Source organism: Nyctereutes procyonoides, unplaced genomic scaffold, assembly GCF_905146905.1.
Source record: "Nyctereutes procyonoides isolate TBG_1078 unplaced genomic scaffold, NYPRO_anot_genome, whole genome shotgun sequence".
NCBI lineage: Eukaryota > Metazoa > Chordata > Mammalia > Carnivora > Canidae > Nyctereutes > Nyctereutes procyonoides.
The window spans coordinates 8,018,876-8,046,426 of NW_026575031.1; the positions used below are offsets into that span (position 1 = coordinate 8,018,876).

Here is a 27,551-nt window from a genome sequence, read left to right on the forward strand (position 1 = left end):
GTCATGCTGTGTCTTCTTCCATGTGGCCCTTTGGCAATAGCATTTAGCTTTGTCTCAAGGAATACATACCAGCCGTTGGTTGGAAGATACTTTATTTTGTCCATATCATCATAGATAATACTTAATTTGATAGTACAAAATTACCATCTCTATTTAAAAAGTCTTGGGTTAAGCTCTGGAGAATTTTCATAGGCAAATTCTTCTGTGTGGGCTGGATCAGTAAACACTCCAATAAAATCTATTTCCAGGAAGAATGGACCATCTACTTTATCAGCCAGGGTGAATCCAATAGAAGAGATCTATATTTAAAACAAACTAATTAAACTCTCATACACTGATACTGTTCTAAGTTTTCAAGTTCTATGAGGTGATTAATATAATTGGGTCTTTACACTATCAGCCCTTAGCATATATACCCCGTTCTTATATGCTGTAGCAAATCATAAGAGGAAGTGCAGAGCTGATTTTCTACTTCCTCTTCCCTTTCTTTGAAGTAGTGCCACTTAAGACTGGTGAGGACAGCATGGATGCCTAATGGAGGTTCCTTGAAGCCCTCCCGAACTGGAATACTGTTCTGATTTTGCAGCTAAAATAAAATGTAGGCAGCCTGAAAGGATGACCATACTGCAAGTCCTCCAAGATGGGAGTTTGGCTCACAGAATAGGTCTGAGTCAATCTCTGTGTGGGAATAACAGGTGTGGCCTTGATAAGCATTTTCATCTTTCATTTGCCAGCCCTCAAAAATGGACTGAAATCATCCTCAAAGGAGTTCTAGTTCACTAAAGATAACAGTTCTGAGTGAAAGTACAGGAAAATGTTACCTTGTCAAGCAAAAGCTGGTATTGAGCATCCCGAATTCTTCCTTGATTAGAGTAGAAAAATTTGGAGAAAGGAATCTGAAAAAAGAAACCATTTACTTCAGAGCTAAAATGTAAGCAAATGAGGCATTTATATGGAATTGCAATAAGTTTAACGTTTTAATTCTAACAATTCTAATACATGGCATTATGACAAGTGGCTAGTCATTTGGGTCATAGATACTTTTTTTTTTTACAATTTTTTTTTTAATGAAATAGAAGAAAAAAGATGAAAAGCTTTCTAAGCCAGAAATCCCAAAGGAAAATACAGTACAATTCAACCTTCCGACAGCAAAAACAAAGGATAAATTAGGGAAAAAATATTTGCAACATTTATGGATAAAAAACTAGTATCCTAAACACAACCTTTCATAGATAAGATTTAACAACCAATGGAGGGGATCCCTGGGTGGCGCAGTGGTTTGGCGCCTGCCTTTGGCCCAGGGCGCGATCCTGGAGACCCGGGATCGAATCCCACGTCGGGCTCCCGGTGCATGGAGCCTGCTTCTCCCTCTGCCTGCCACCCCCCCCCCCCCGTGACTATCAGAAGTAAATAAAAATTAAAAAAAAAAATGGAAAACATGGGGAAAGGGAGAAATGGACACTTGTATACGACAGGTGTGCAAATGGTACAACTCTTAAGAGAGTGGCCAGCAACTGGGAGACAAGTCTAAGACGGCCCTAAGATTTCTACCTTCTCTGTCCACACACCTTCCAGGTATTCACGCTAACCTCTTATGCTGAGAAGGGACTGTGTAAAGTCAAGTCCCAAAGCACCTGACCTTGATAGAGGGAAAATTATCCCTCTGTAGGCCTGAATTAATCACGTGAGTCCACAGAAGGACTGGCAAAAGATAAAAGTATCTCCCTGGGAGAGATTCTTTACTGCTGCCTCTGAAGACAGAGGAAGTGAAATGGCAAGGATTGCATGCAGTTTCTAGGAGCTAAGAGTGGCACTGACAACCAGTACAGAAACCAAGATGTTAGTCTTACAATCATAGGAACTGAATCGGGCCAATAACCAGAATGAACTTGTAAGTGGATTCTTCCCTAGAGCCTCCAGAAAGGAATACAGCCCAGGCAACACCCTGATTTCAGCCTTCTAAGGACCTGAGCATTGAATGCAGCCATACTAAGTCGCAAATCATGACCTATTGAACTGTGAGCTATGGGGCAGCCCTGGTGGCTCAGCTGTTTAGTGCCGCCCTCAGCCCAGGGCCTGATCCAGGATACCCAAGTCCCACGTCGGGCTCCCTGCATGGAGCCTGCTTCTCCCTCCGCCTGTGTCTCTGCCTCTCTGTGTCTCTGATGAATAAGTGAATAAAATCTTTAAAAAAAAAAAAAACTGAGGTATTAAACGTGGGCCATGGGCAGCCCTGGTGGCACAGCAGTTTAGCGCCGCCTGCAGCCCAGGGTGTGATCCTGGAGACCCTGCATTGAGTCCCACGTCGGGCTCCCTGCATGGAGCCTGCTTCTCCCTCTGCCTGTGTCTCTGCCTCTGTGTCTCTATGAATAAAAATCTTAAAAAAAAAAAAAAAAAAAAAAAGTGGGCCATGTGAAGCTTGCTAAGTTTATGTTAATATTTTATATGGAAAACTAATGGCAATATTAAGCAAATCTTGAAATGCTGTAACTTTGACCTACCAATTTCACTTTTTTTTTTTTTTTTAGGAATTTATGTTACAGATAAACTCTCCCAAATACATAAAGATGTAGCTTTTTCTAATTAAAAAAAAAAAAAGGAAAAATTAGGGGAACGATTAAGTTGTGGTGCATCCATACAACTGACACTATGCAGCTATTTTCTTAATGCAGATCTACACAGGATACAGTGGAAAGACCTCTCTACAATGTATTAATAAAGATCTAGACAGAATCCACAGTATAAACACAAGTTTTAAAAACACCAGAAAAAAAAGAAAAAAAAACTAATAAACTAGCAATCTGTAACAACTCTGTTAATAGAGAAATCAACTACAGAATTTCCATATAATAAAAAATACCAAACAATAAAAAAATGGAGAATTCCACAGTGATACGGAAGCTCTCTAGGATTTAAATTTTACTTCTTTTTTAGAGGGGTGGAGGGCAAAGGGAGAGAGGGAATTCTATGAAGGCTCCTTACCCAGCTAGACTCAATCTCATGACCCTGAGATCATGACCTGAGCCAGAATGAAGAGTAAGGCACTTAACTGAGCCACACAGGCACCCCTAGGATTTAAACTTTAAAAATATGGGATCCCTGGGTGGCGCAGAGGTTTAGCGCCTGCCTTTGGCCCAGGGCGCGATCCTGGAGACCCGGGATCGAATCCCACGTCGGGCTCCCGGTGTATGAAGCCTGCTTCTCCCTCTGCCTGTGTCTCTGCCTCTCTCTCTCTAACTGTGTGCCTATCATAAATAAGTAAAAAAAAAAAAATAAATAAAAAAATAAAAATAAAAATAATAAGCACAGGGCAGCCCCAGTGGCACAGCGGTTTAGCGCTGCCTGCAGCCCAGGGCATGATCCTGGGGACCCAGGATCGAGTCCCACATCAGGCTCTGCATGGTGCCTGCTTCTCCCTCTGCCTGTGTCTCTGCCTTTCTCTCTGTGTCTCTATGAGTAAATAAATAAAATCTTTAAAAATAATAATAAGCACACAAGATGCACACAGCATGCTATTTTTATTTTTGAGTGAAACAAAAATTAAAATAAGATTATGTACTCACATTTGCTTTATATGCATAATGAAACTGCCAAGTTACACAAGCAACTACTCAAAGTGGCTACCTATAGAGCGTAGGCAGGAATAGGGTAGACAGGGACATGAGTGGGAGTGAGACTTCTCACTATACATCACTTTAAATTTTGATTTTTGAACCAAAAAGAAGGATTTTTTAAGATTTTTTTTATTTAATTTATTTATTTATTTATGAGAGAGACACACACAGAGAGAGGCAGAGATACAGGCAGAGGGAGAAGCAGGCTCCGTGCAGGTAGCCTGACATGGGACTCGATCCCAGGTCTCCAGGATCAGGTCCTGGGCTGAAGGTGGCGCTGAACCTCTGAGCCACCCGGGCTGCCCAAAAATGAATTTTTTAAAAAATGTGTTCAGGTTATCACCAAAAGCACCTGTTGACATAAAAACTCAATTCAAAACTGATTCCAACCCACCACTATGCAAAGATCACACTGTTCACACAACAGCTTTATTTTTAAGATTTTATTTATCTATTCATGAGAGACCCAGAGAGAGGAGAGAGAGGCAGAGACACAGGCAGAGGGAGAAGCAGGCTCCATGTGGAGAGCCTGACACGGCACTCGATCCCGGGTCTCCAGAATCACGCTCTGGGCCAAAGGCAGGTGCTAAACTGCTGAGCCACCCAGGGATCCCCTCAACACACAACAGCTTTAGATGCAGTCATATCCAGGGGCGCCTGGGTGGCTCAGTTAAGCACTGGACTCTTGGTTTCCACTCAGGTCATGATCTCAGGGTGGTGAGAGTGAGTGCTGTGCTGAGCCCCGAGTCGGAGTTGGACACGGACACCATGTCAGGCTACCTGCTCAACATCAAGTTTACTTGAGATTCTCGCTTCCTCTACCCCTACCCCTCATGCTCACTTGCTCTGAATAAATCTAAATAAGTTGATAAATCAATAATAAATAAATATGGTCACATCCTATCTCACCTGCTCCCTTGATTCCTGTCAAACAAACCTGGAGGAGATTCCTCCCCCCATCAACTTCTCATTTTGCATCCTATGTTGGCACTTCATCTACCTCATTATTCAAAACATTTTGGAAATAGAATCAAGGCTACCAGCTTGCCATTCAAGGAGCATGTGTCACATCCCGCACTATCCCCTCAAACTAATCTCTTCTGTCTTTGACGTGTAATTCTATAAGACCACTGTCTACACCAAGGGAAATGGATTTTTTTAAGCTGGAGAATAAAGCTAAGAAAGAACATTAAATCTTACATTAAAAGAAAAGGATGAGGGCAGCCCCGGTGGCTCAGTGGATTAGCGCCACCTTCAGTCCAGGGCGTGATCCTGGAGACCCAAGATCAAGTCCCACATCGGGCGTCCTGCATGGAGCCTGCTTCTCCCTCTGCCTGTGTCTCTGCCCCTCTCTGTGTGTGTCTCTCATGAATAAATAAATAAAATCTTTAAAAGAAAAAAAAAAAGATGACCAGTTGCTCTCTACAAGTGGCAGTAAACTATATAATTTTCCCATAATTTTCCTATTTTCTATAATTAAATATTTGAGCATCTTGCTTCTACAGGAGAATTATTACTACAGAATTATTCAGGGAGAAGTGAAAAGCAGTTAGAAACATTTAATTAAAAACTTCTTGGGGTACCTGGGTGGCTCAGTCAGTTAAGTGTCTGCCTTTGACATAGGTCATGATCTCAGGATCCTGGGATCAAGCCCCACAGGGAGTCTGCTTCTCCATCTCCTTTTGCCCCTCCCCACTGCTCATGCATACTCTCTCAAATAAATAAAATCCTTTAAAAAAATAAAAATCTCGTGACTACACTTGTGGTGTTGACCACTGAGTAATGTATATAAATGCTGAATCACTATTCTGTATATCTGACACTAATGTAACATTGAACCTCAATAATACTTCAATTAGAGAAAAATCTCTTCTCCAACACTTTCCCTCAATAATTTAAAGAATAGCTGTTTGGAACAGCTAGATTCCAAAGATTAAGATTATATGTATTTTCAGGGAAGAAATTGTTAACAATTAAATGGTAATAATACTACAGAATAATTTGACTCTGTGCAAAGGCCTTAAAAATGTACATATCATTTATTTTAGGAATGTTATTTGTAAGAATATCTCCTAAGGAAATAGGGATATTTACTTCAGAATTTGGTACAACACGGACGCCTGGGTGGCTCAGTGGTTGAGCGCCTCCCTTCTGCCCAGGGCATGATCCTATAGTCCCACATCAGACTTCCTGCATGGAGCCTGCTTCTCTCTCTGCCTGTGTCTCTGCTTCTCTCTGTCTCTCCCATGAATAAATACATCTTTAAAAAAAAAATTGGTACAACAGTGAAAAACTGAAAATAATTTAAATGTACAATAATACAGGATGAACTAAGTAAATTCTGGTCTACTTATATAGTAAAATACATGGTAATTTAAAGTGATGTAAAAATAGGGTCGCCTGAGTGGCTCTGTTGGTTAAGCATCTGCCTTCAGCTCACGTCACCATCCCAGGGTCCTGGGATCGAGTCCTGCACCAGGCTTCTTCCAGGGAGCCTGCTTCTCCCTCTGCCTAGGTCTCTGCCCCTCTCTGTGTCTCTGATGAATAAATAAATAAAATCTTAGTAAAAAAAAAAAGTATAACAAAAATCTTAAGGTACACACCAGAAGTATTTTGCCTCTGAGTGGTGGTATTACATTTGTTTCCTTTTTGCTGTTTTTCAAATTTTCTATATGAAATCCATGTTTTCCTAACTCAGTATATATATTATTTATAAACAAGTGTTACATAATAATTTTTTATGTATCGTTATTACTGCAGAAATATGTATCCAGTGCCTACTGCCTATTATATGCTAGGCACTGTTGCAGGTGCAGGGCAAATAGCCACAAACAATACAGACAAGATCCTTGCTCTCAGAATTTACAGAATCTATGCTCCAGGGTAGAAAGTGACAATAAACAAAGGGAAAAGTTAAGGAACAAAATAATTTTACCTAGTAAGTCGTTTCATGAAAAAAATTAAACAGAGGGGCGCCTGGGTGGTTTAGTCGGTTTAGGTGTCCAGTTCTTGATTTCAGCTCAGGTCATGATCTCAGAGTCATAAATCAAGCCCCCATCAGGCTCCCTGCTCAGTGACGAGGCTGCTAGAAATATATTCTCTTTTCCCCCTGCCCCTCCCCCCTCCTCTCTTAAATAAGTAAGTCTTAAAAAAAAGAAACAGGGTAATGTTACTCAAAGTGACTGGGTTAGAGGTGTAACTCTAGCTACAGGGGTCAGGCCTCTCTGAGGTAAATTTTGAGCTGAGGGGTGAATGACAGGAAAGAGGAGAGGAAGCAGGTGAAGATACAAGCACACACACCAGCGGATACAATACGAAGCACAAAGGCTCTGAGATGGAGGTGAGCTTGTTAGGTATGATACACAGAAAAGGGGCCAGTATGGAGGAGGGAGGGAGGCGGGGAGACGGAGGATAAAGACAGAGGTCTGATACTGTAGTCGCAGCAGGCCGTATTGAGGAGTTTGGGCTTTATTCTACTTGTAAGGGGAAGCCACTGGAGGGTTTTAAGCATGTGAGTGCTGTAATCTGCACTATGCATTAGATCATCTCTGACTGCTGTACAGAGAGTGGATTTTAGGAGGCAAGAGAACAAAGGAAGTCAATAAAGAAGCCGCTGTAGTAATCCAAAGGCCTGGACTAGGGTGACAGTGGGAGAGACAGAAATGGTCAGACTCTGGGTGTATTTCAGAAGTATAGGTGACAGGATTTGTTAACAGGCTATTTGTGGGATGAGGGAGAAGGGAATCCAGAATGACCCACAGGTTTAACTATAAGCAAAATGAGGACTTTCCTTTGATCTTATGGATTAAAAACCTTCAGTAGGCAGAAAAAAAGAATGGGCAGTTGAAATTCATTTCCTGAATTTCTACTTATTTTCCTCCAGGTTTATGTGTGTGTGTGTGTGTGTGTGTGTGTGTGTGTGTGTATATATATATACATATGTGTATATATATATATATACGTATATATATGTATATATATATACATATATATACGTATATATATATATATATATATTAACTTCTCAAAGCTTCTTCTCACAAAGTATTATATTACCAAGAAGTAAATTAAAATTTCATGATTGTAAAATATGAAGTATTTATTGCTCTTAAGGGAGCTTTTCTACTAGGCTAGGAGTACTAGCTTAGTAGAGTTGCCTGGAAGAGGGGATACGGCAGAAACTTAAACATCTACTTCGCCCAGAGCAGAGATGTACCCGTGACTTAGCATGGACCAGGCCACAGCCTTATCAAAAGTATTTACTGGTTAGGAAACTAACATTTATATTAAGGAAAGAAAAACTCAATTATATAAATCTCACCCCTAAGTCATCTTCCTTCTTTCCCTTTCCACACCTTCCAAGAGGGATTAATAAGGAAAACAAAGGAACCAAACTACAGAATAACCATGATCTCAAAAGTCTTCATTTTCATTCACAGTAAAGACTTGTGCTGTTACCTTGACCTCCTGCCAGTAGGGACCCCCACGGGTGAACATGAAGTAACTGTACATCTGATTCTTCCTTTGCATTATATCCGTGTCCTCTCGGATATTCACCATCCAAGGCCGACCATCTCCACGTACACGGAGATACAGAGTGTTGAACTGGGACCAATCATAAGCCCTCTTTCTCTCAAAAGGGCCCTAAGGTACAGAAAGGAAAATTAATTTCATTTCATTTTCCACTATTAGCAAAATGTGAGTCAACATCTTTTTGCAGCATCAAAAGGATCCACTAGGCATTTTTCTGTCTTTTTGGCTTTCTACCACAAGAAGGCAGATATATCTGGTGACTCTTATTTTAATACAAAATACTGACACAGTTTTATGTTTCTAAGGTAATGTTCAAGACATGATTGGCCCAGGACAGTATTGATGTGTAGTAGGCACTCACTTGTATCAATGAATGAAAATGAATTACTGTATGTACCTTTTTTCCCCCATCCTATGGAACATGAGTGGGCATGACAGCTGCCTTCCCAGAAATCAGAAAACTATGAAAGAGCTCAAGTTTTAAAACTGCTATTTTAGGGGCACCTGGGGGGCTCAGCCAGTTAAGTGTCTGCCTTCAGCTCAGGTCATGATCCCAGGGTCCTAGGATCAAGCCCCAAGTTGGGCTCCCTACTCAGCAGGAGCGTCCCCTTCTCTCCCTCCTTCTGCCCCTCCCCCTGTGCACTCTCTCACTCTCTCTCACAAATAAAATCTTAAAAAAAAAAAAAAAAAACTGGGGGATCCCTGGGTGGCTCAGCAGTTGGCGCGTGCCTTTGGCCCAGGGCGCGATCCTGGAGTCCCGGGATTGAGTCCTGTGTAGGGCTCCCGGCATGGAGCCTGCTTCTCCCTCTGCCTGTGTTTCTGCCTCTCTCTCTCTCTCTCTCTCTCTCTCTCTCTCTCTCTCTCTCGCTCTCTCTCTAGGTCTATCATGAATGAATGAATGAATGAATGAATGAATGAATAAATAAATAAATCTTTAAAAAAAAACCTGCTATTTTATAACACCCACTGAAAACTTACCTTAAGCACTGAACAGGCATAATTTCATCTTCACAGCCCTATGAGATACTTTCATTGTGCTCCATCTTACAGATGAAGAAACTGAGCACTCAACTAGGCAGTGGTAGATCCAGTGCCATTTAACTCCAAAATCTGTATTTTTTTTTATTCATAGACACACACACACACACACACACACACACACACACACACACACACACAAAGGGAGACAGAGGCAGAGACACAGGCAGAGGGAGAAGCGGGCTCCATGCAGGGAGCCCGATGCGGGACTCGATCCCGGGTCTCCAGGATCACGCCCTGGGCTGCAGGCAGCGCTAAACCACTGTGCCACTGGGGCTGCCCCAAAATTTGTATTCTTAAGAACTATCCATACTGTCTCAGGAAAAGTGAATTGTAGTATTAATTAACAAAGGTGTTTGTTTAGACCAATCGCAAAAATAATCTGATTTCAAGAATACTCACATATGAACTATTATTTACTAGCTGTCTTTTTAAATTTTTTTTTAAAGAGAGAAAGTCTGCACACACCATACACGTGAGTGGGACGAGAGGGAAGAAGAGGAAAGGGGGACAGAGGAAGACAGGCCAACTTCACCCTTATAATCTGAGACGAAACCAAGAGTCCACTGCTCTACCAACTGAGCCACCTAGGTGCCTCAACTAGCTGTATAACCTTAGTCGTTACTAAATCTCCCAAAGCCTCAGTTTCCTCATCTGTAAAATAAGGATGACCATACCTTAGAGGATAGTTGTGAGGAATTAAAGGGATGTATATACGTAAATGTATATGAAGTAGCACAAGGACTGGCAGAGCACACTAAATAAATTTTATCACCTATTTGCAATACCCCCCAGGTGTATCTAGCTATAGAAGTATTTTCTACTGTGGAATGACCAATCCATTCTGTGGATTTCAGGCACTGAAACACAAACACACACACCCTTTGTACGCACAGGTCTCTGAAAGAACACATACCTTTCTTTCTCATCTGGAAGGAGGGAGCCTAAGACCATCCCTATCATTTGCCTTTCTCTGTAAAGCACAATGCCCAAGCAAATACCCCAGGGCTGTGGCCAAGGCCAGGCATGGAAGCCTGTCCAGGCAGCCCTGGAACAACACCTCATCAGCAAATTTGCAAAAAGACGTAAGTTGATGATGAGACAAAGAAGCCAATCTAAGTGGAAAACTGCTCTGATTAGAAACTATAAGGCTAAAGACAAAAGAAACTATATATAAACACTATATTCTGGTTGGTAAAATGGTTTCTCACAGAGTTATGGGCTAAAAGTTCTGAAACTGCTTTCTACATACACTGGGGATGAATCAATAGATAAAATGATGGCAAGTGATAGGAGACAGGTTTCTCACTATCAGAGAGGAAAATTATAGATAAGAGGGAGAAGCCCAGAATGAACCACATGGTACTACTGGATTAGAGTTCGAGCACAGTATAAACTCATATTTAGTTTACTACAGATATAGAAACAATTAGAGACATGTTTCCAAAGGGTTGGTACACATCCCTGTATTTCCTGCTGAGGCCACTGAGAGGTCCTGGAGGTAATGTCAACCCAGTAGCAACAAACAAACCAGTGCCTAGATCTCCAAAAAGAAGAATCAGGGCTTTTTCAAGAAATGGCTAATTCTATGGAATTTTCTACATAAAATACAAGATGTGCTTAGAGCAGATCTTGTAGTGCAAGAAAGTACTAAAAAACAAACAAACAAAAAAATGGAGGCATGTCAAAGGGACAAAAGCCAACCTGAAAGAGCTGCCAATTGCCAAAGCTGGAAGAATCTGAGCAAAATAAAAAACCTAGTATTGGATTATAACCAGATTTTTGAGTCCATACAAAATGACAGTCTAACTAAATAAAAAATGTGGGAGAAAAAAATTTTCCTCTTTGAAGAATCCCAAATAAATTATGTAAATTCCACCCTGGGATTAAGATACAACTTAATCCCATGCCCTACCCCATGCCTTGAATGTAGGATGCACTTACTGACTTGCTTCTACAGAACAAAGTATGAAAAGAAGGGGGAAAAAAGTAACTTAACAATGGAGTACCCTGGCAAACACTATCTTGGCCAGGTGATCACGGCGAACACATTCGTGTTAAGTCATGCTGGTAGCATGTACCCAATAGGAGTGATGAGAAGGGTATTTCAACTCTGTGGTATTCTATCTAAAAACCCAGAAACCCAGTCTTACAGGGAGAAAAACATCAGAAAATCCCAAATTGAGGGTCAGTCCACAAAATACCAGACTAGAATTTCTCAATCCTCATGAAAACTAAGGAAAAACTAAAAAGCTATCACAGACCAGGAGACTAAGGTGCCTAAGGAAACATGACAACTGGATGTAATGTGGTGTCCCAGATGGGCTTAAGCAGAAAAACTAGTGAAATCCAAATAGTGTCTGGAATTAAGAGGAATGCGCCAATGTTGGTTTCTCAGTTGTGACAAATGTATTACATCAATGTAAGGTGGCAAGAGTTGGAGAAGATGAATGAGGGGCATATGGAACTTTCTGTACTATCTGTACAATTCTTCTGTAAAACTAAAACTATTCTAAAATAAAAAGTTTACTTTTAAGAAAAAAAAAAAAAGCAACAGGCTGAACCTACATCTACTCTAAGGAACCTCTGGCCATCACAGGGTGTGTGGCCTACTAGAGAAATCTCCCCAAATCAACTGTTTAAATGTCTGACTTCTCAGGGCTCCTCAAACATAAGAACGGCCCCATTCTGGTTCTCAGGAACCACTTCCCCTTTATGCTTCTGCTTTACACATGTGCCCAGTAGTTACTTAACCCCATTCACAAATGACCTGCCAGGAGTGTTGATTTACAGAAACAAAACCCATATGCTACGGTTCATGCTACAATGAAATTCACCCCAGTTCACTAGAAAACAGGCTCTGGGGCTTCACTTACCCTTGGAATCCTGGATATCATTGCACAGTACCCACTGCGGCCACTTTCCCCGTCCTTAGGTGCCTCAGAGCTCAGAGTCCCATACAGCAATGCACTCTGATTATTCCTGCCCATTTTCAGGAACACTTCACTTCTGCCTCCAATAGTCTTATCAGAAGTCACCATCCACTTATCTAAATCTTCTTTTCCTCGAAACTGCCAGACAACCTTGGCTTGTTCCAACAAGACCTCATGCAGAGGGCGGCCTTCAGGGCCTATCCAATGATTCACAATATCATCCTTCAAACGCCTCAACTGGTCCTTTATTTCATCTTTAATTGCTTTATCAAAACTAATTAAAGGCTTCTCCTCAGGAGAGGTTATATCCAAAGCAACTTCTCTCTGGTGATGTCCCTGCAAATCTCCTTCAGAATTCCTCTGAGAGGAGGTTTTGCCAGGAGCAGCCACAGGCTTCTGAAGACTACTAGAACAATAGTCTACAAAATGAGTACCCAAAAATGGACATGAGGCAACATTTGGCTTTGGGCATTTTCTGAAAATATAAGTACCATTCAGAAATTTGAGAACCAAAGCCATGGTACGATAAAGTCCAAATGTAAATTTCTCCCTGGGCTATAATGGAAAGAAGCTTCTAACACCCCAATTGCACCTAGAACAGAAAAGACATTGAACAGTTACGAGGGTAGCAATGAATGCATCACAATTTCAAATGCAACACAGATTGCGCTGTGAAATTCAGCAACTTATTTTCTAATTCTGTAAACATTTACCCAGAGCCTATTATGAGCAGAATATTGTTTGTGCTGTACGTGAAGCATCCCACTGCCTTGTGAAAAAACACCAACAGGCAAAAAAACAAAGACCCCCTTTACGGAGTTAATTATTGACCCCAAAACAATTCAGTTATGCACTTCATAAGGTTGTGTCAATCTTAAAGCAAATTTTTATGCTGGATTTTTTTTTTAAGATTTTCAAAAAAAAAAAAAAGATTTTCTTTGAGAGAGACAGACAGACAGACAGACAGCATGAACAGAGGGGAGAGGGAGAAGCAGGCTTGGCAGGGAGCCTGATGCAGGACTTGACTCCAGGACCCCGGGATCATGACCTTAGCTGAAGGCAGATGCTTAACCAAGTGAGCCATGCAGGCACCCCTGATGCTGGATTTTTAAAGAAATCAGTGATTCCTAAAATAGAATATTCAACTAATTCGCTCCAGATCTAAGCTGACAACACTTTAGGACTTCATCTATAAAAAGAGGAACTAGAGTGTGTATTGTATGTGGAGTCAGAAAACGTGCCCACTTATTAGGTTATGAGTATATTGAATACTGGCAATTTCAGACTGCTAAACCTAGTCAAGCTCTTTATCCTCAGGTAAAGCTACTGATCTTCTGAAGTCTCCATTTCCTTGGGGGTAAGGCTCTGTTAACTCCTCTACCTACCTTAAAGGATTCTTCTGAAGATCAGATGGAATGACAGCTCTAAGAGCATTCTCTGATCAAGTCTGATAAAATCCCCATGATTCTTCATTTCTAACAAGCTGCTAGTCCAAGATCCACAAAGATAGAACCTAAACAACATTAACACTAATACCACATTTAAATACTATTTTGATTATCTTCAAACCACCTGACATGTATTATCTCATAAGCTAAGACAACAACAGGTGAAGTGACTTGCCTAAGCTCACAATACTAATCACTATGGAGGCTAGAACTAGAACCCTAGCCTGAAGTCCTTCTACTACATGCTCCTGCTTCTACACGTAAAATATCAGAAATATAAATTCTATAGCTCTAATAAAATAACAACTTTGGCTAAATAGTCATCTTTCCTACTTACTCCATCTACCCCTAAAAGGAATAAAATATGCAATGTCAAGTTCTCTGTCTTCCTCCTGTCTTGGCCCAAAGACCAGGAGAGAAGAAATACAAAAATTCACCCACTAGTCAGAACATGGCGCTAAATGACTAAAGAGGACACTGAAAAGAAAAACAGAAAGCCTCAAACATGCCAAAATCCTACAATACAATTGGCTCACCTGCTTCAATTGCCCAAGAGTCCACATCAAAATGGCACCCAGACCACTAAACTACAACACAAAGGTGGTCAGCCTTCTAGAATGCCTCTCCTCCCTCACTCCCCACATTAGATCACCACTCTCTCTTTTCTCAATTACTGTACTCCAGGCTTGCAGCCACCACCCCTACAACAGGTTCCTTGCTCAGCCAGAGTCTCCTCCTCCTCTCTCCTCCCCCGTCCCTGATTCCATGCTCATTCTAATAAAATCTTAAAAAAAAAAAAAAAATATGGGCGCCTGGGTGGCTCAGTTGGTTAAGCATCTGTCTTGGGCTCAAATCATGATCTCGAGGTCCCGGGATCAAGCACCATATCAAGCACCCTGCTCAGCAGGCAGTCTGTTTCTCCCTCTCCTCTGCTTCTCACTCCTTGTATTCTCTGCTCTCTCAAATAAAACATCAAAAAAAAAAAAAGAAAGAAAGAAAGAAAGAAAGAAAAGAAGCAGGGAGAGGAGCCCTGGGTGGCTCAGCGGTTTAGTGCTTGCCTTCAACCCAGAGCGTGGTCCTGGAGACCCAGGATCGAGTCCCACATCGGGCTCCCTGCATGGAGCCTGCTTCTCCCTCTGCCTGTGTCTCTGCCTCTGTGTGTCTCTCATGAATGAATGAATGAATGAATGAATGAATGAATCCTAAAAAAAAAAAAAAAAACATAGAAGGGCAGGAAAATTAAAAACAGTTGAACTGAGGTCCTGGAATCATAGGTAATATTTCAATTTCCCTCGCTGATTGTGCTTAGTAGCTTTACTTCTACATATAAAGGAATTTGGGTTGGGGTTCTCTGGGTGGCTCAGCGATTTAGCGCCGCCTTCAGCCCAGGGCGTGTTCCTGGAGTCCGGGGATGGAGTTCCACATCCGGCTCCCTGCACGGAGCCTGCTTCTCCCTCTGCCTGTGTCTCTCCCTCTCTGTGTCTCTCATGAATAAATAAAATCTTGTAAAAAAAATCTTAAAAAAAAAAAGGGATTCTCGTGAGCCCCATTTGTAGGCTACACTACTACGTGGCAAATAAGGAATCAAAATTGCATATATACTAATATTACAAGCATCAATGTGTACCAAAAAAAAGATGTAAGGGAGAAAAAAGCTTAAAGTCGTGTATATAGACTGATGGAATTATGAGTAATATATTCAGAGTATTTTCCAAGCCCTCAGTAAAGCTGTTACTTCTCTAAGACTCAACAAATATAATAGGTTTCGTAGTTTTTCCAATAACCATAAAGTAAAACGCGGGGCCGAGGTAGGCCAAGTCTGACCGCAACGTAACCCGGAGCGAAGAGCGCAGCCTCCGTCGAGGTTGTACACGCAGGGCCTACGAGGCGCCCACAGCGCTCTAGGTACAGCTCGCCGGCTCCTCACAGCAGCCGTGGGAGAGGCGATCAGAGGCAAGGAACAGGGGGTCCAAGGATACATTACCGGAGGTCACACAGCTGTAAGAGGCAAAACCGGCTCCCGGCCCCGGTGTTTAACTCCCGGTTCGACTCGGGGGAGCGGCCCGGGCGGTCTGCCGCGGCGAGGTGACCCCCTTGGCCCTCACCTGCTAGGGCTGTGCTGCCCCCGAGACCCCGGCGCGCCCACAGCCGGTCTCCGCCGCCGGCGCCCCACACTGGCTTCCTCCCGGTCCTCCACTTTCCCCGGCCGGGTACGCCACGTTCCTCGTGCAGGTCCATCTGCTTTTCCAGTCCGGCCGAACCAGGCCTTACGGCACTAGCGTTCCGCCGACATACAGGCGGGAGAAGAGTGACAAGGTTCCCAGAGTCCGGCGAATTGAGGCTTTTGCGACGCCGATGGCAAAAGCCTCGGCTACGACCCCTTCCTGATCGTTTCTGCTCTGAGAAAGCAGGAGGGAGAATTTAGATGAAGCTCTTCTCTTTCTGCATCCCTCCCTCAGGCTGCAAACTCCACCTCGCATGTTTCAAATAGGACCTAGATACTGCTAACGTCCTTGGGACCTCGGGCTCCGGGGTCCCCGGGGGCCGTCGCTCCCCGCAACCGCCTCAGAGGACCCGACCCCCTGGACTGGCCCCCGCGGAACCTCGGGAGACCACCCGGCCCCTGGAAGCAAACCGGCCCTCCCGGCCTCCCGGCCTCCCGCCCGGCGGGGCGACTTCTGCGGGATCTTACGCACACCTCTGTTTAAGCACTTGCAACGCTGTATCTGAAGTGTTCGTTCGCTTCTCACTTCCTCTGCCACGCGGTGAGCTTCTCGCGTCCAGAACCGCGCTGTTCCCTCCTAAGAGTAGGAATTAAGCTCTCAGCTACCATGTGAATGAATTGTAGCCCCTGGCAGCTAACTCCCTTCTTCTCCAAGGTTCGGAAAGACACTGGCATTTCCAAGTTTCTCCACCGCTTGTTTCCATGCCACCACCTCTTCTTTCTTGAAATTCTGCCTTTGACTTTTCTGGATCCTACACTTGCCCGGTTCTCTTTCTTACCGTCTCCAGCCTTCTCCCAGCTGCCTCCTCCACTGACTCTACGACCTGAAATGTGGGTTGTCTCCAAAGCCCAGTTTGTGCCTTCCTCGTTTCTTGTTTCAAATAGGAGTTCTATACAATTTTATCTCCTTCCCTAAATCCCAGCATATATTTCCAACCTTTCTTGATAGCAGTTCCAGCTGAGGGATACACCACTGGCATCTCAAATGCTCTATGTCTAAAACTGAATGTATCAAGTTTACCTGCACTAACTCCTCTTATAGTCCCTGTTTCTGTAAATGCCCACATCCTTCTAAACTGGAGATCCTTGCCTTAAAACCTTTTTTCTTTTTCCAAAGAAGGTATACTTATTCTTAAGATCTTATTTGAGAGAATGAGTGGGGGCAGGGGAGGGGACAGAGGGAGAAGCAGACTGAGCTCCCCAGAGCCCCCCCCCCTTAAAACCTTTTCTTAAACCTCTTCTCACGGACCCTAAATGCTGAGTTCTGTTGTCTGAGCTTTCACTCCTTCCCTCCAAACCCAGTAATACCTCCATAGCTATTGCCTTATACAAACTGACATTCAGTCTATTGATTGCCCTCCTCTGGACACAACAGTGTGTCTATTTCCACTCAGGAGCTGGCTGGTAATACTGTGAAGGAAAATGATTTGAAGCAAGAGAAAATAAAATCAAGGTGCAGAGAGAAACAGTAATGGGAGATAAAAGAAGTCTCATGCAGCATTTATATTGCCAGTTTCAGTTGTTTCTGAGGCTCAGCTGCTTCTATGATCTTTCCATGGGTTGGCCATTTAGCCTTTCCCTGATTTCTAAGCACCAATAAATTCATTTTACCTAAATTAATCTGAGTTGGGTTTCTACCACTTGCAACCAATAAGTCCTAATTGATAAATTGACTACACCTATTCTGAATACACCTTAAATCCCATTTTCCTTTAAAATTTTCCCTACTGAGGGCACGTGGGTGGTTCAAGTGTTGAGCTTCTGCCTTTGGCTTAGGTCGTGATCCCAGGGTCCTGGGATGGAGTCCACATGGGGCTCCCGGCAGGGAGCCTGCTTCTCCCTCTGCCTATGTCTTTGCCTCTAGGTGTGTTTATGAATAGATATTTTATTCATTTATTCATGAGACACACACCGAGAGAGGCATAGACACAGACAAAGGGAGAAGCAGGCTCCTTGCAAGAAGCCCGATGAGGGACTCGATCCCCGGACCCAGGACCATGCCCTGAACAGAAGATAGATGCTCAACCGCTGAGCCCCACAATGTCCCAATGAATAAAATCTGTTTTTTTTTAAAGATTTTATTTATTCATGAGAGACAGAGAGGCAGAGACACAGGCAGAGGGAGAAGCAGGCTCCATGCAGGGAGCCCGACGTGGGACTCGATCCTAGGACCCTGGGATCAGGCCCTGAGTCGAAGGCAAGACGCTCAACCACTGAGCCACCTAGGCGTCCCCCAATGAATAAAATCTTTAAAAATTTTCCCTAATGGGTTCATTTCATAATGATTGCTGTCCTTCTGAAACCCTATAATAGTTATGCTTTATATTGGGACACTGGCACTTAACTGTGTTCAAATGAAAACTAGATTATAAACATGCCTAGGGATCCCTAGCTGGCCCAGCGGTTGAGCGTCTGCCTTTGGCCCAGGGCATGATCCTAGAGTCCCAGGGTCGAGTCCCGCATTGGGCTCTCTGCATGGAGTCTGCTTCTCCCTCTGCCTGTGTCTCTCGTGAATAAATAAATAAAATCTTTAAAAAATAATACTTTTAAAAAATAAAAATAAATAAATAAAATAAACATTCCTAAACTGCTCATTCATTCCTTTATGTGTACAAGCCTTTTCTCTTGACCAGGAGGGTAAAAACTTTAAAAGTAGTAATTTTGTCATATACTTTAAAATATATATCCTCTACACTAATCTGCACAATTTTAGACCAGTGGATACTGCCTCAAGAGGCCAAACAAAAGACAAATATCATGAAAATCTTCAGGAAGGGCTGTGGTGACACAGGTCAGCAAAGAATATTTCAACATGATTCGAAATATGATTCAAGAGTTGCATCTCTCTGTGGAGTCTAATCAAGCTTAAGGTGAGGGCATAATCTAGGGAGAGGAAATGAAGTATTTCAGAAATGAATATTACCTCATGGGAGTTTGGGGTCATGGTGGTATCACTACAGATCCATGGTTGGCTCTCTGCTTTGCTAGTCCAGGAACTTAATTGTATCTGTTTACTCAGATTTTTTTAAGAAAAAAAAGCAAGTTCATAGGAGGAGAAATAACAAGCCAGAATGTCTGTTTATTCATCTACAACAAAGAATAGGGCCAATTTGAGAGCCATCTACCCAGGACAATCCCTCCTGATGGGGAAGCCAGACTATTAGGTGAGGAGGGTCACATATTTAGAAAGAGCTGATAGTCGTCAGGCAGATTTTCCATTAAACAAAATAATTCTATCTTCTTTTGGAGCTATTTCTATCTGCAGCATGAAGACCAAGCTTTTTGTGGTGCCACTTTAAGAAATTTCTGAACACGAAAGAAAAGAAAGAAAGAAAGAAAGAAAGAAAGAAAGAAAGAAAGAAAGAAAAAAAGAAAGAAAAAAAAAGAAAAGAGAAAGAAAGAGAAAAAGAAATTTGTGAACACAGACATGCTTTTTTTCTTCTTTTAAAAGATTTTATTTATTTACTTGAGAGAGAGGAAAGGAGAGTGCATGAGCTGTGCACAAGTGGGAAGGGAGGGTCTGAGGGAGAGGAAGAAGCAGACTACCCGCACCCTGAGATCAGGACCTGAACCAAAGGCAGGCGCTTAACTGACTGAGCCACCCAGGCACCCCAGGCATGTTCTTTTTCTATGGCTTTTGTCTTAGTTGACTTTCAGGTAGGGAACCCCAATCCATCCCCCACCAATACGTGAGCATGACAGTCACTTTACACCAAGGCTATTCTACTCACTCTCCTTTACAATCACAGTCACAAGCCAGGAGGCTCTATCACAGTCCCTTCCTGACTTGGATTTGGGAAAAAGCTGCTGCATCTACCGTACCATCACAAATTTCTTCAACCTGAACTGCTTTTGGCTTAATCTCCCTTACTAGGGTGCAAGAATTGGACAGACTTAATAGCTCCAATTTCTCATTGGCATTTCCAGGCCTGATCTTCATTAAGTTTGTATGCTTTTTTTTTAATATTTTTTCTTTATTTATTTATGATAGTCACAGAGAGAGAGAGAGAGAGAGGCAGAGACACAGGCAGAGGGAGAAGCAGGCTCCATGCACCGGGAGCCCGACGTGGGATTCGATCCCGGGTCTCCAGGATCGCGCCCTGGGCCAAAGGCAGGCGCCTTTTAAACCACTGCGCCACCCAGGGATCCCAAGTTTGTATGCTTTTTAAATTGTGATGAAATCTACATTAAATTGACCATTTTAATCATTTTTTAAGTATGTAGCAACAGCACTAAATCAATTTACACTGTTGTGTAATCATCACCAACATCCATCTCCAGAACTTTTTCATCTCCCCAAACTGAAACTCTGTACCCATTAAACATTAACTCTCCATTCCCCACTCTCTCTCATCCCTGGCAACCATCATTTTGTCTATATGAATTTGACTATTCTAGGTACTTCATAAAAGTAGAATCATACAATATTTGTTCTTTTGTGTCTTATTTCACTTAGTGTAATATATTCAAGGTTCAACCATACTGTAGCATGTATCAGAATTCCCTTCCTTTTCTGTAGTGCCTCGGTGGCTCAGTGGGTTAAGCATCAGCCTTCAGCCCAGGTCCTGGGATCAAGCCCCACACTGGGTTCCCCACTCCGTGGGGAGTCTACTTGTCACTCTCCCTCTGCCCCCACTTGCCCACTTGTGCATCCTCTCTCAAATAAATAAATAAAATCTTTTAAAAAAGTAATTTAAAAAGAATTCCCAAAAATAAAAAATAAAATAAAAAATAAAAAGAATTCCCTGCCTTTTCAAGGCTGAATGATATTCTATTGAATATATTTACCACATTTTATCTATTCATTACTTTTTAAATATTTATTATATAGAGAGAGGGGGCAGGGAAAGAGGGAGAGAGAAAATCAATCAGACTCCTTGGTGAGCATGGAGCCTGGTGCAGGACTTGAACCCACAATCCTGAGATCATTACATGAGCTAAAACCAAGAATCGGATTCTATCTACTGCACCATCCAGGTGTCCCTATCTATTCATTATTGATGGCAACTTGGCTTATTTCCACCTTTTGCACATTGTGATTAATGTTGCTATGAATGTGAGTGTACAAATTACCTATTCAAGTCTCTGCTTTCACTTCTTTTGGTTACTAAACCCATGGTAATTCTATATTTAATATTTGAAGAATCAGGGTCACCTGGCTGTCTCCGTAAGTAGAGCATGCAACTCTTGATCTCAGGGTCATTATTCAAGTGGACACGCTTTTAAAAAATTGAGAAATTACTCTATTGTCTTCTACGGTGACTGCACCATCTTACATTCTCACCAGCAATGCACAAGATTTTGATTTTCTCTACCTCTTCAACACACTTGTTATTTTCTGTTGTTTTTTTTTTATAAGAGCCATCCTGAAGTGTATGAAGTGGTATCTCATTGTGGTTCTGATTTGCATTTCCCTATTCTTTAACTGTTTAAGTATAGGAAACCCCATGTGTATTCATTAGCAGTAGGGAAGGTGAGGCTGAAGGAAGGGAAACTGATCGAATCAAAAAGGAAGGACATGGGGATCCCTGGGTGGCTCAGCGGTTTAGCACTGCCTTCAACCCAGGGTGTGATCCTGGAGTCCCAGGATCGAGTTCTGCGTCAGGCTCCCTGCTTGGAGCCTGCTTCTCCCTCTGCCTGTGTCTCTGCCTCTCTCTGTGTGTGTCTATCATTATTAAATAAATAAAATCTTTAAAAAAAGGGATCCCTGGGTGGCGCAGCGGTTTAGCGCCTGCCTTTGGCCCAGGGCGCGATCCTGGAGACCCGGGATCAAATCCCACGTCGGGCTCCCGGTGCATGGAGCCTGCTTCTCCCTCTGCCTTGGTCTCTGCCTCTCTCTCTCTGTGTGACTATCATAAATAAATAAAAATTTAAAAAAAAATCTTTAAAAAAATAAAGAAGGACATGAGAACAGCAGACAAAAAAGAGGGCGGAGGTATTATGGGAGGGAAATAAAGACAAAGGGTTGAGGGAAATGATTATTTAGTTTAACCCAGCCAGGTCTGTGCCTTCTTTTTTAGCTTCCCTGGAGCTCCTAGGTAGTGGGCTTCACCAGAGCTTAAATGTAATTTTGTTCATAAGAAAACTGAAACCCACCCTAATTAGAAATGGAAACAAGAGAGAACAGTTTATCTATTTGTAGACACAGGGCAGCCAAATGCCAAGAAATGATAATATGACAAAAGAACAAAGTGAAGCAGATCAAGAACTGGCCACTACAAAAAGAAGCTCCCTTACTCAAAGTGAAATGCACCTTAAAAGCATCATTTGAAAACCCAGAACCAGAGGACACTGAAGCTGTCACCCATCAGGACATGAATGAGTGAAGCCCTGCAGTCACCAACATTGCAGAGAAAAAAAGAAGCAGAGGAGTTGTCCATCCCTGGGCAACCTTAGTAGGTTTCGGGACCTTGATGTAGTTTCCAGTTAACATTAAATGAGATAACATGTTTAGCATAATGTTTGGCATAATCCTTGGCATTTTTTTCTAACTGTTCAAAAAAAGCTAGATATTATTGTTGAACTCTGAGACAGTGCTCAGCAAGTACATATTCTAGTACAGGGCATGGCATCAAACAAATAATGGCAGCACAGCATGAGGGGAATTATAGTAGAGGCAGGTACCATGCATGCACAGGAGTGGCCCAAAGAAGGATGTAATGAACACTGATGGTCCGGCCATTGAACTTAACATTTTGGGGGCATTTTCCCTTTTAATCCTCACAATGACCCTGTGAGGTAGCTACTTATACCTATTTCACAGGTACCTATTTCACAGTTTACTTTTACCTTAAGTAAACTGAGTCTTCGAGATATTAAGTAACTTGCTACTTGGATGCCTGTGACAGCTGGTGAAATGGTGGAGCCTGGGATTCAAACCACATCTGCCACTCTCCACAGTACATGCTCCTTATCCGCTACTCTCTATCATTATTTGCTCACCTTGGGGAGAAGTTCTAGAGGAAGCACAGGATCTGAGTAGTGAAGGATAAGGTGTTTAAAAGGCAGATGAGCAGAGGAAAATCAATCCAGGGAAGGAAGCATGCATGCCCCAAATCATGGAGTTATGCAACACACATTCTATCTGGAGAAATTCGTTTGACAGAATGGTGACAATTTCTATTGACCAAATTTACACACAGAGTCAAGTCTGGATCCCAGATATTTACTCTATTATGTCTCTTGGCCTTACTACAATCTTGCAAGGTAGATACTATTTCCCTCTTTCACCTCTGAGGAGAGTGAAGCTTAGAGAGGTTAGGTGACCTGACTACGTTCACAGAAGCAGGGAGGTAGTAGACCTGGGCCCTGAATGCACATTTGCTAACTCTATGCACTTCTTTGGACTGCAGGGTGTGGTGAGGACAGAGAGAGAAGGAAGCGATAGAGCAGTTTCTCAACAAGTTTTTTACTGGGACCCACAGTAAGAAATGAAATGTATTATGACCAAGTCATATAATTATTAATATATTATTATGTATTAAGAGAAAGTAGAATTTCTAGTGTTCAGCAACATCCCGTTTTCCATCCCTCCAGGCATATTGGAGGATACTTCTCTGCCTCCTTCTTTTAGGCAGTCATCCAACTAGTTCTGGCCAATGAGTCATGAGCAAAAGTGACATTTATCAATTTCAGGCCAAAGCATTTCATTTCAGTTTCAAGACCATCCAACGTTCTCTTCCCCTGCTGCAGTTATTGCGAAAGCACATAGTGAGATGGCTGCACCACAACATTGAAACACCCTGCATCACTAATCCAGCAAAAAGAGGACAGTGACCCTAGAGTATCTGTGGATCCACAGTGAAAAGAAGCTTTGCTGTTCTTCTTACTAGAGTTCAATAACCACTCTATTAGCTCGTAAACAAGAATGGTATGTTGTTTACCTTTGTTTCCTTGGCACCTGGCTCAGTGCCTGACAAAGAGTAGTGCACAACAGAATGTTTGACACCTGAATGTATAAGTCAGGGAATCCTAGGCAGCCTGGGTGGCTCAGTGGTTTAGCGCCGCCTTCAGCCCAGGGTGTGATCTGGAGACCCGGGATCGAGTCCCACATCGGACTCCCTGCATGGAGCCTGCTTCTCCCTCTGCCTGTGTCTCTGCCTCTCTGTGTGTGTGTGTCTCTCACAAATAAATAAATAAAATCTTTAAAAAAAAAGTCAGGGAATCCTGTGTTGCTAAATAAGCCATGAGTTTGGCTTTTGACAAAGTAAAAATTTTAATTATAGAATTCATTTGTATTGGTGTTTCTGAACATGTTATAATCAGTTTTGATATAGGTCTCATCTAGAATAATGAATAATTAATCAGACCTTAAAAAGTCGGCAAATCATTAACCTATAAAAATAATTTTATTTATATATTTATTTATTATTTATGATAGACATAGAGAGGCAGAGACACAGGAGGAGGGAGAAGCAGGCTCCATGCCAGGAGCCTGACGCGGGACTCGATCCCGGGACTCCAGGATCGCGCCCTAGGCCAAAGGCAGGCGCTAAACCACTGAGCCACCCAGAGATCCCCTATAAAAATAATTTTAAAGATATAAGGCTATTGGGGTACCTGGGTGGCTTAGCTGGCTAAGTGTCTGACTCTTGGTTGTGGCTCAGGTCATCAGCTCGGGGTCATGAGATCAAGCCCTGCATCTGGCTCTGTGCTTAAGTTGAAGTCTGGTTGAGATTCTCTCTCCCTTTGCCTCTATCTCTCCCCCTGCTCACTCTCTCACTCTTTCTCTCTCAAAATAAATAAATAAAATCTAAAAAATAAGATATAAAGTCATCCTTATGGGAACATCCTGTTCACTCCCTGACATTCTGACATCTTTCTTGAGGTGTTTTTATTTTTTTTCATTTTTTTTTAGTATGGAGGACGATTCAGAGTATGTACATATCAAATATAGACAGCATCTGTTATGTGTGCTGAGATAAGAACAAAAGGTTATGAATCATGCAGCTAAACTGAGAGAGGCCAGAGGGCTGACTTCATACCATCTTAAAATCAGTTCTCACTTAGCAGAGGGAACACTCAAATGCAAGGAAACCCAGGTTACATTGGACATGCACAACTTAATCATGCCCACAGGCTGTTGGTTGTAGACATTACCTTGTAGTCTCACACAGCATTTTCTCAAACCCCCTTGTGCCCCCTGGGCCTGGCCATCAAGCCAATCTAACACTGCTGGGAGAGGTTACTAATACTTGTTGCACAACTTGTTTTTGGATGTGTTTACCAACATATCCCAAAAAGATCTGGAACAACATATACCAAATTGGTCCAGAAGTTATTCTTGGGGAATGAATTTGGGAGAGAAGGGGTATTAGGGTGAGAGCCTCCTTTTTGGAAGGAAATACTTCTCTGTGTTTGGGTTTGTTATGTACAGTGGGCATATGTTAGTTTTGTACTTCAAAACATCAATTTAAAAGGGCCTGGGAGTAATTGAAACATCCCTCACATTCTCCCCCAACTCTTTAAATTATACTTTATTCAAGAGGACAGAACCTAGAAACATGTGAGGTACTCATTGGCATCCAAACCACACTTGCTGAATGAATAAAGAGGGAGCCTAGAGGAGACATCAAAAGTAACGTTGGCCTTAAACTCTGCCCTCAACACAGCAGAAGCTGGCCTTCTTCCTTTCCTTTTGATTTCATCTTTTCCCCCCTTTTCCCCTCCTCTTTTTCCTCTTCTCCATCTTCTTCCTCTTAAAACAACAACACGAAACAATAACAACAAGAACAGCAGAATGCAGCAAAGGAGTTTTACCATGCTACCCTCTAAGTAGTAATACAGAAACACAGAAGTACATGAGATTAGTGGGTAGCAAAATATGATTTCAGACACACAATGGGGAATTAAGGGATGATTTTAGGAAAAGTAGAGTCATCCATCCAAGGCAGAGAAGTAAGAGACAGAGGAGAAAAAGGAAGAAACCAGGCAAGAAAAGCATGGTATTATGCAGAGGGGAACACTGAACTCAGAGTCTCCCCAGGCTGCCACCTCTATTCTCTCCTCAAAGTCTGGTTGCTCAGTCTGTCATCGGGAATTAATCAGACTCTGGTGAGCCAGTTCCTACTAACCAAAGACAGAATGGTTTAGAAGATTGACTAACAACCTACCATGAGAAGTATGTTTGCCAAGAATACTTTTGTCAAACAAGCAATACAGCCTCTTCCTACATAGGTAAGGCTTCTTAGATTAGGGGGCTGCTTGGAGAACAGGGGCTTCATGCAGACAGATTTGGAACCTGTGAAGTGACATTTCCTCCCAACTGTAGAAGTCTGGAATGTCACTTGTGGACTCCCAGGATGATGGACAGAACATGGCAGCTGCTCGGGGTCCCTCTCTTCTGCAACACTGGAAATGCACTAGAAAACTCTCCCTTGGGGCTCAGCTGGTTAAGCATCTGACTCTTGATTTTGGCTCAGGTCATGATCTCAGGGTCATGAGATCTGGCTCCTTGTCAGGCCTGTGTCAGGCTCCGTACTCAGGAGTCTGCTTCTTTCCTTCACCTTCTCCCTGTGCCCCTTTCCCTGCTCGAGGGCACAGGTGTGTGTGTGCTCTCTCTCTAGTCAATCAAGTAAGATCCTTAAAAAAAGAAAAGAAAACTTTCCCTTGCCTAGCCCCCCTTCTGGCTACTGTGTTTATATCTCCCTACCCCATCTCAACCATATTTATGATCTTGCTCCTCTACCTGTTTTACACTAAAGTTATTTCCAGTGTGCTGGTTCCTGATTGCTTTAGGTAAGCAGGCTGTAGTTACTTACCTACCAGACCAAGGAGAGGCAAAGATTTACTGACAGCAGTTAAGAGCACCACCCTAGGGATCCCTGGGTGCACTGCGGTTTGGCACCTGCCTTTGGCCCAGGGCGCGATCCTGGAGACCCGGGATTGAATCCCGTGTCAGGCTCCCAGTGCATGGAGCCTGCTTCTCCCTCTGCCTGTGTCTCTGCCTCTCTCTCTCTCTCTCTCTCTCTCTCTCTCTCTCTGACTATAATAAATAAATAAAAATTTTAAAAAAAGAGCACCACCCTAGAGTCAGACATGTTCCATTACTTATTATGTAGCTTTGCAAACCTCTCTGTGTCTCAGTGTCTAGAAGGACACAGAGATGTGACATCCAGTAAGAAGGGACTTACTGGCCCAGCTGATGGCTTTTAGCTTTCAGATACTTCATCTGGTTAAGCTACAGAGAGATCCTGTACTCAAGATCATGGGCTTCCCACATGGCTGACATCTACTTAATGATTGAGGCTGGGTGATAAAAGTCTGGCCATTTCAGTTCAGTGTGGGACAACTGACCATCTGTTTTGGCTTCAGATTATCCATATAATTAGTTGACACTGTTGTCAGGTACACACTGCAGCTCAACTTCTCCCACTTTTCCCTCCTTCTATGGTTGTCAATTCCCAAGGACACTCCCTAATAAATATCCTGCACGCTAAATTCCATCTTAGAGTCTGCTTCTTAGAGAACCCAACCTAAAATGATCGGTGCTAGGAGTGATCTGAGAAAGCAGGTAATAAAATGTTGTTTATTTTTTAAGATATTTAATTTATATATTCATGAAAGACACAGAGAGTGGAGCAGGGTCCCTAAAATGATGTTTAGAAGCAGGGTCACTTGGGATGCCTGGTTGGCTCAGTGGTTGAGTGTCTGCCTTCAGCTCAGGGTGTGATCCCAGGGTCCAGGGGTCGGGTCCCACATTGGGCTCCCTGCATGGAGCCTGCTTCTCCCTCTGACTGTGTCTCTGCCTCTCTCTGTGTGT

General features: G+C 42.7%; 1 protein-coding gene across 2 annotated transcripts; it reads right to left on the reverse strand.

The window, feature by feature from the left end:
• Positions 1 to 75: 75 nt before the first annotated feature.
• NDUFAF1 (NADH:ubiquinone oxidoreductase complex assembly factor 1) lies at positions 76 to 15,812 on the reverse strand. Of its 2 annotated transcripts, none has more exons than XM_055316604.1 (5): positions 15,672 to 15,812; positions 12,062 to 12,710; positions 8,073 to 8,258; positions 822 to 896; positions 76 to 299 (listed from the first exon to the last, which is right to left on the reverse strand). In XM_055316604.1, the coding sequence occupies exons 2-5, from the start codon at positions 12,635 to 12,637 to the stop codon at positions 150 to 152; spliced, it is 987 nt and encodes a 328-aa protein (XP_055172579.1). In that variant the 5' UTR covers positions 12,638 to 12,710; positions 15,672 to 15,812; the 3' UTR covers positions 76 to 149. The 2 variants fall into 2 exon arrangements, with proteins under 2 accessions (XP_055172579.1, XP_055172580.1); XM_055316605.1 differs by having other exon boundaries at positions 15,551 to 15,683.
• Between the last annotated feature and the right edge of the window lie 11,739 nt (positions 15,813 to 27,551).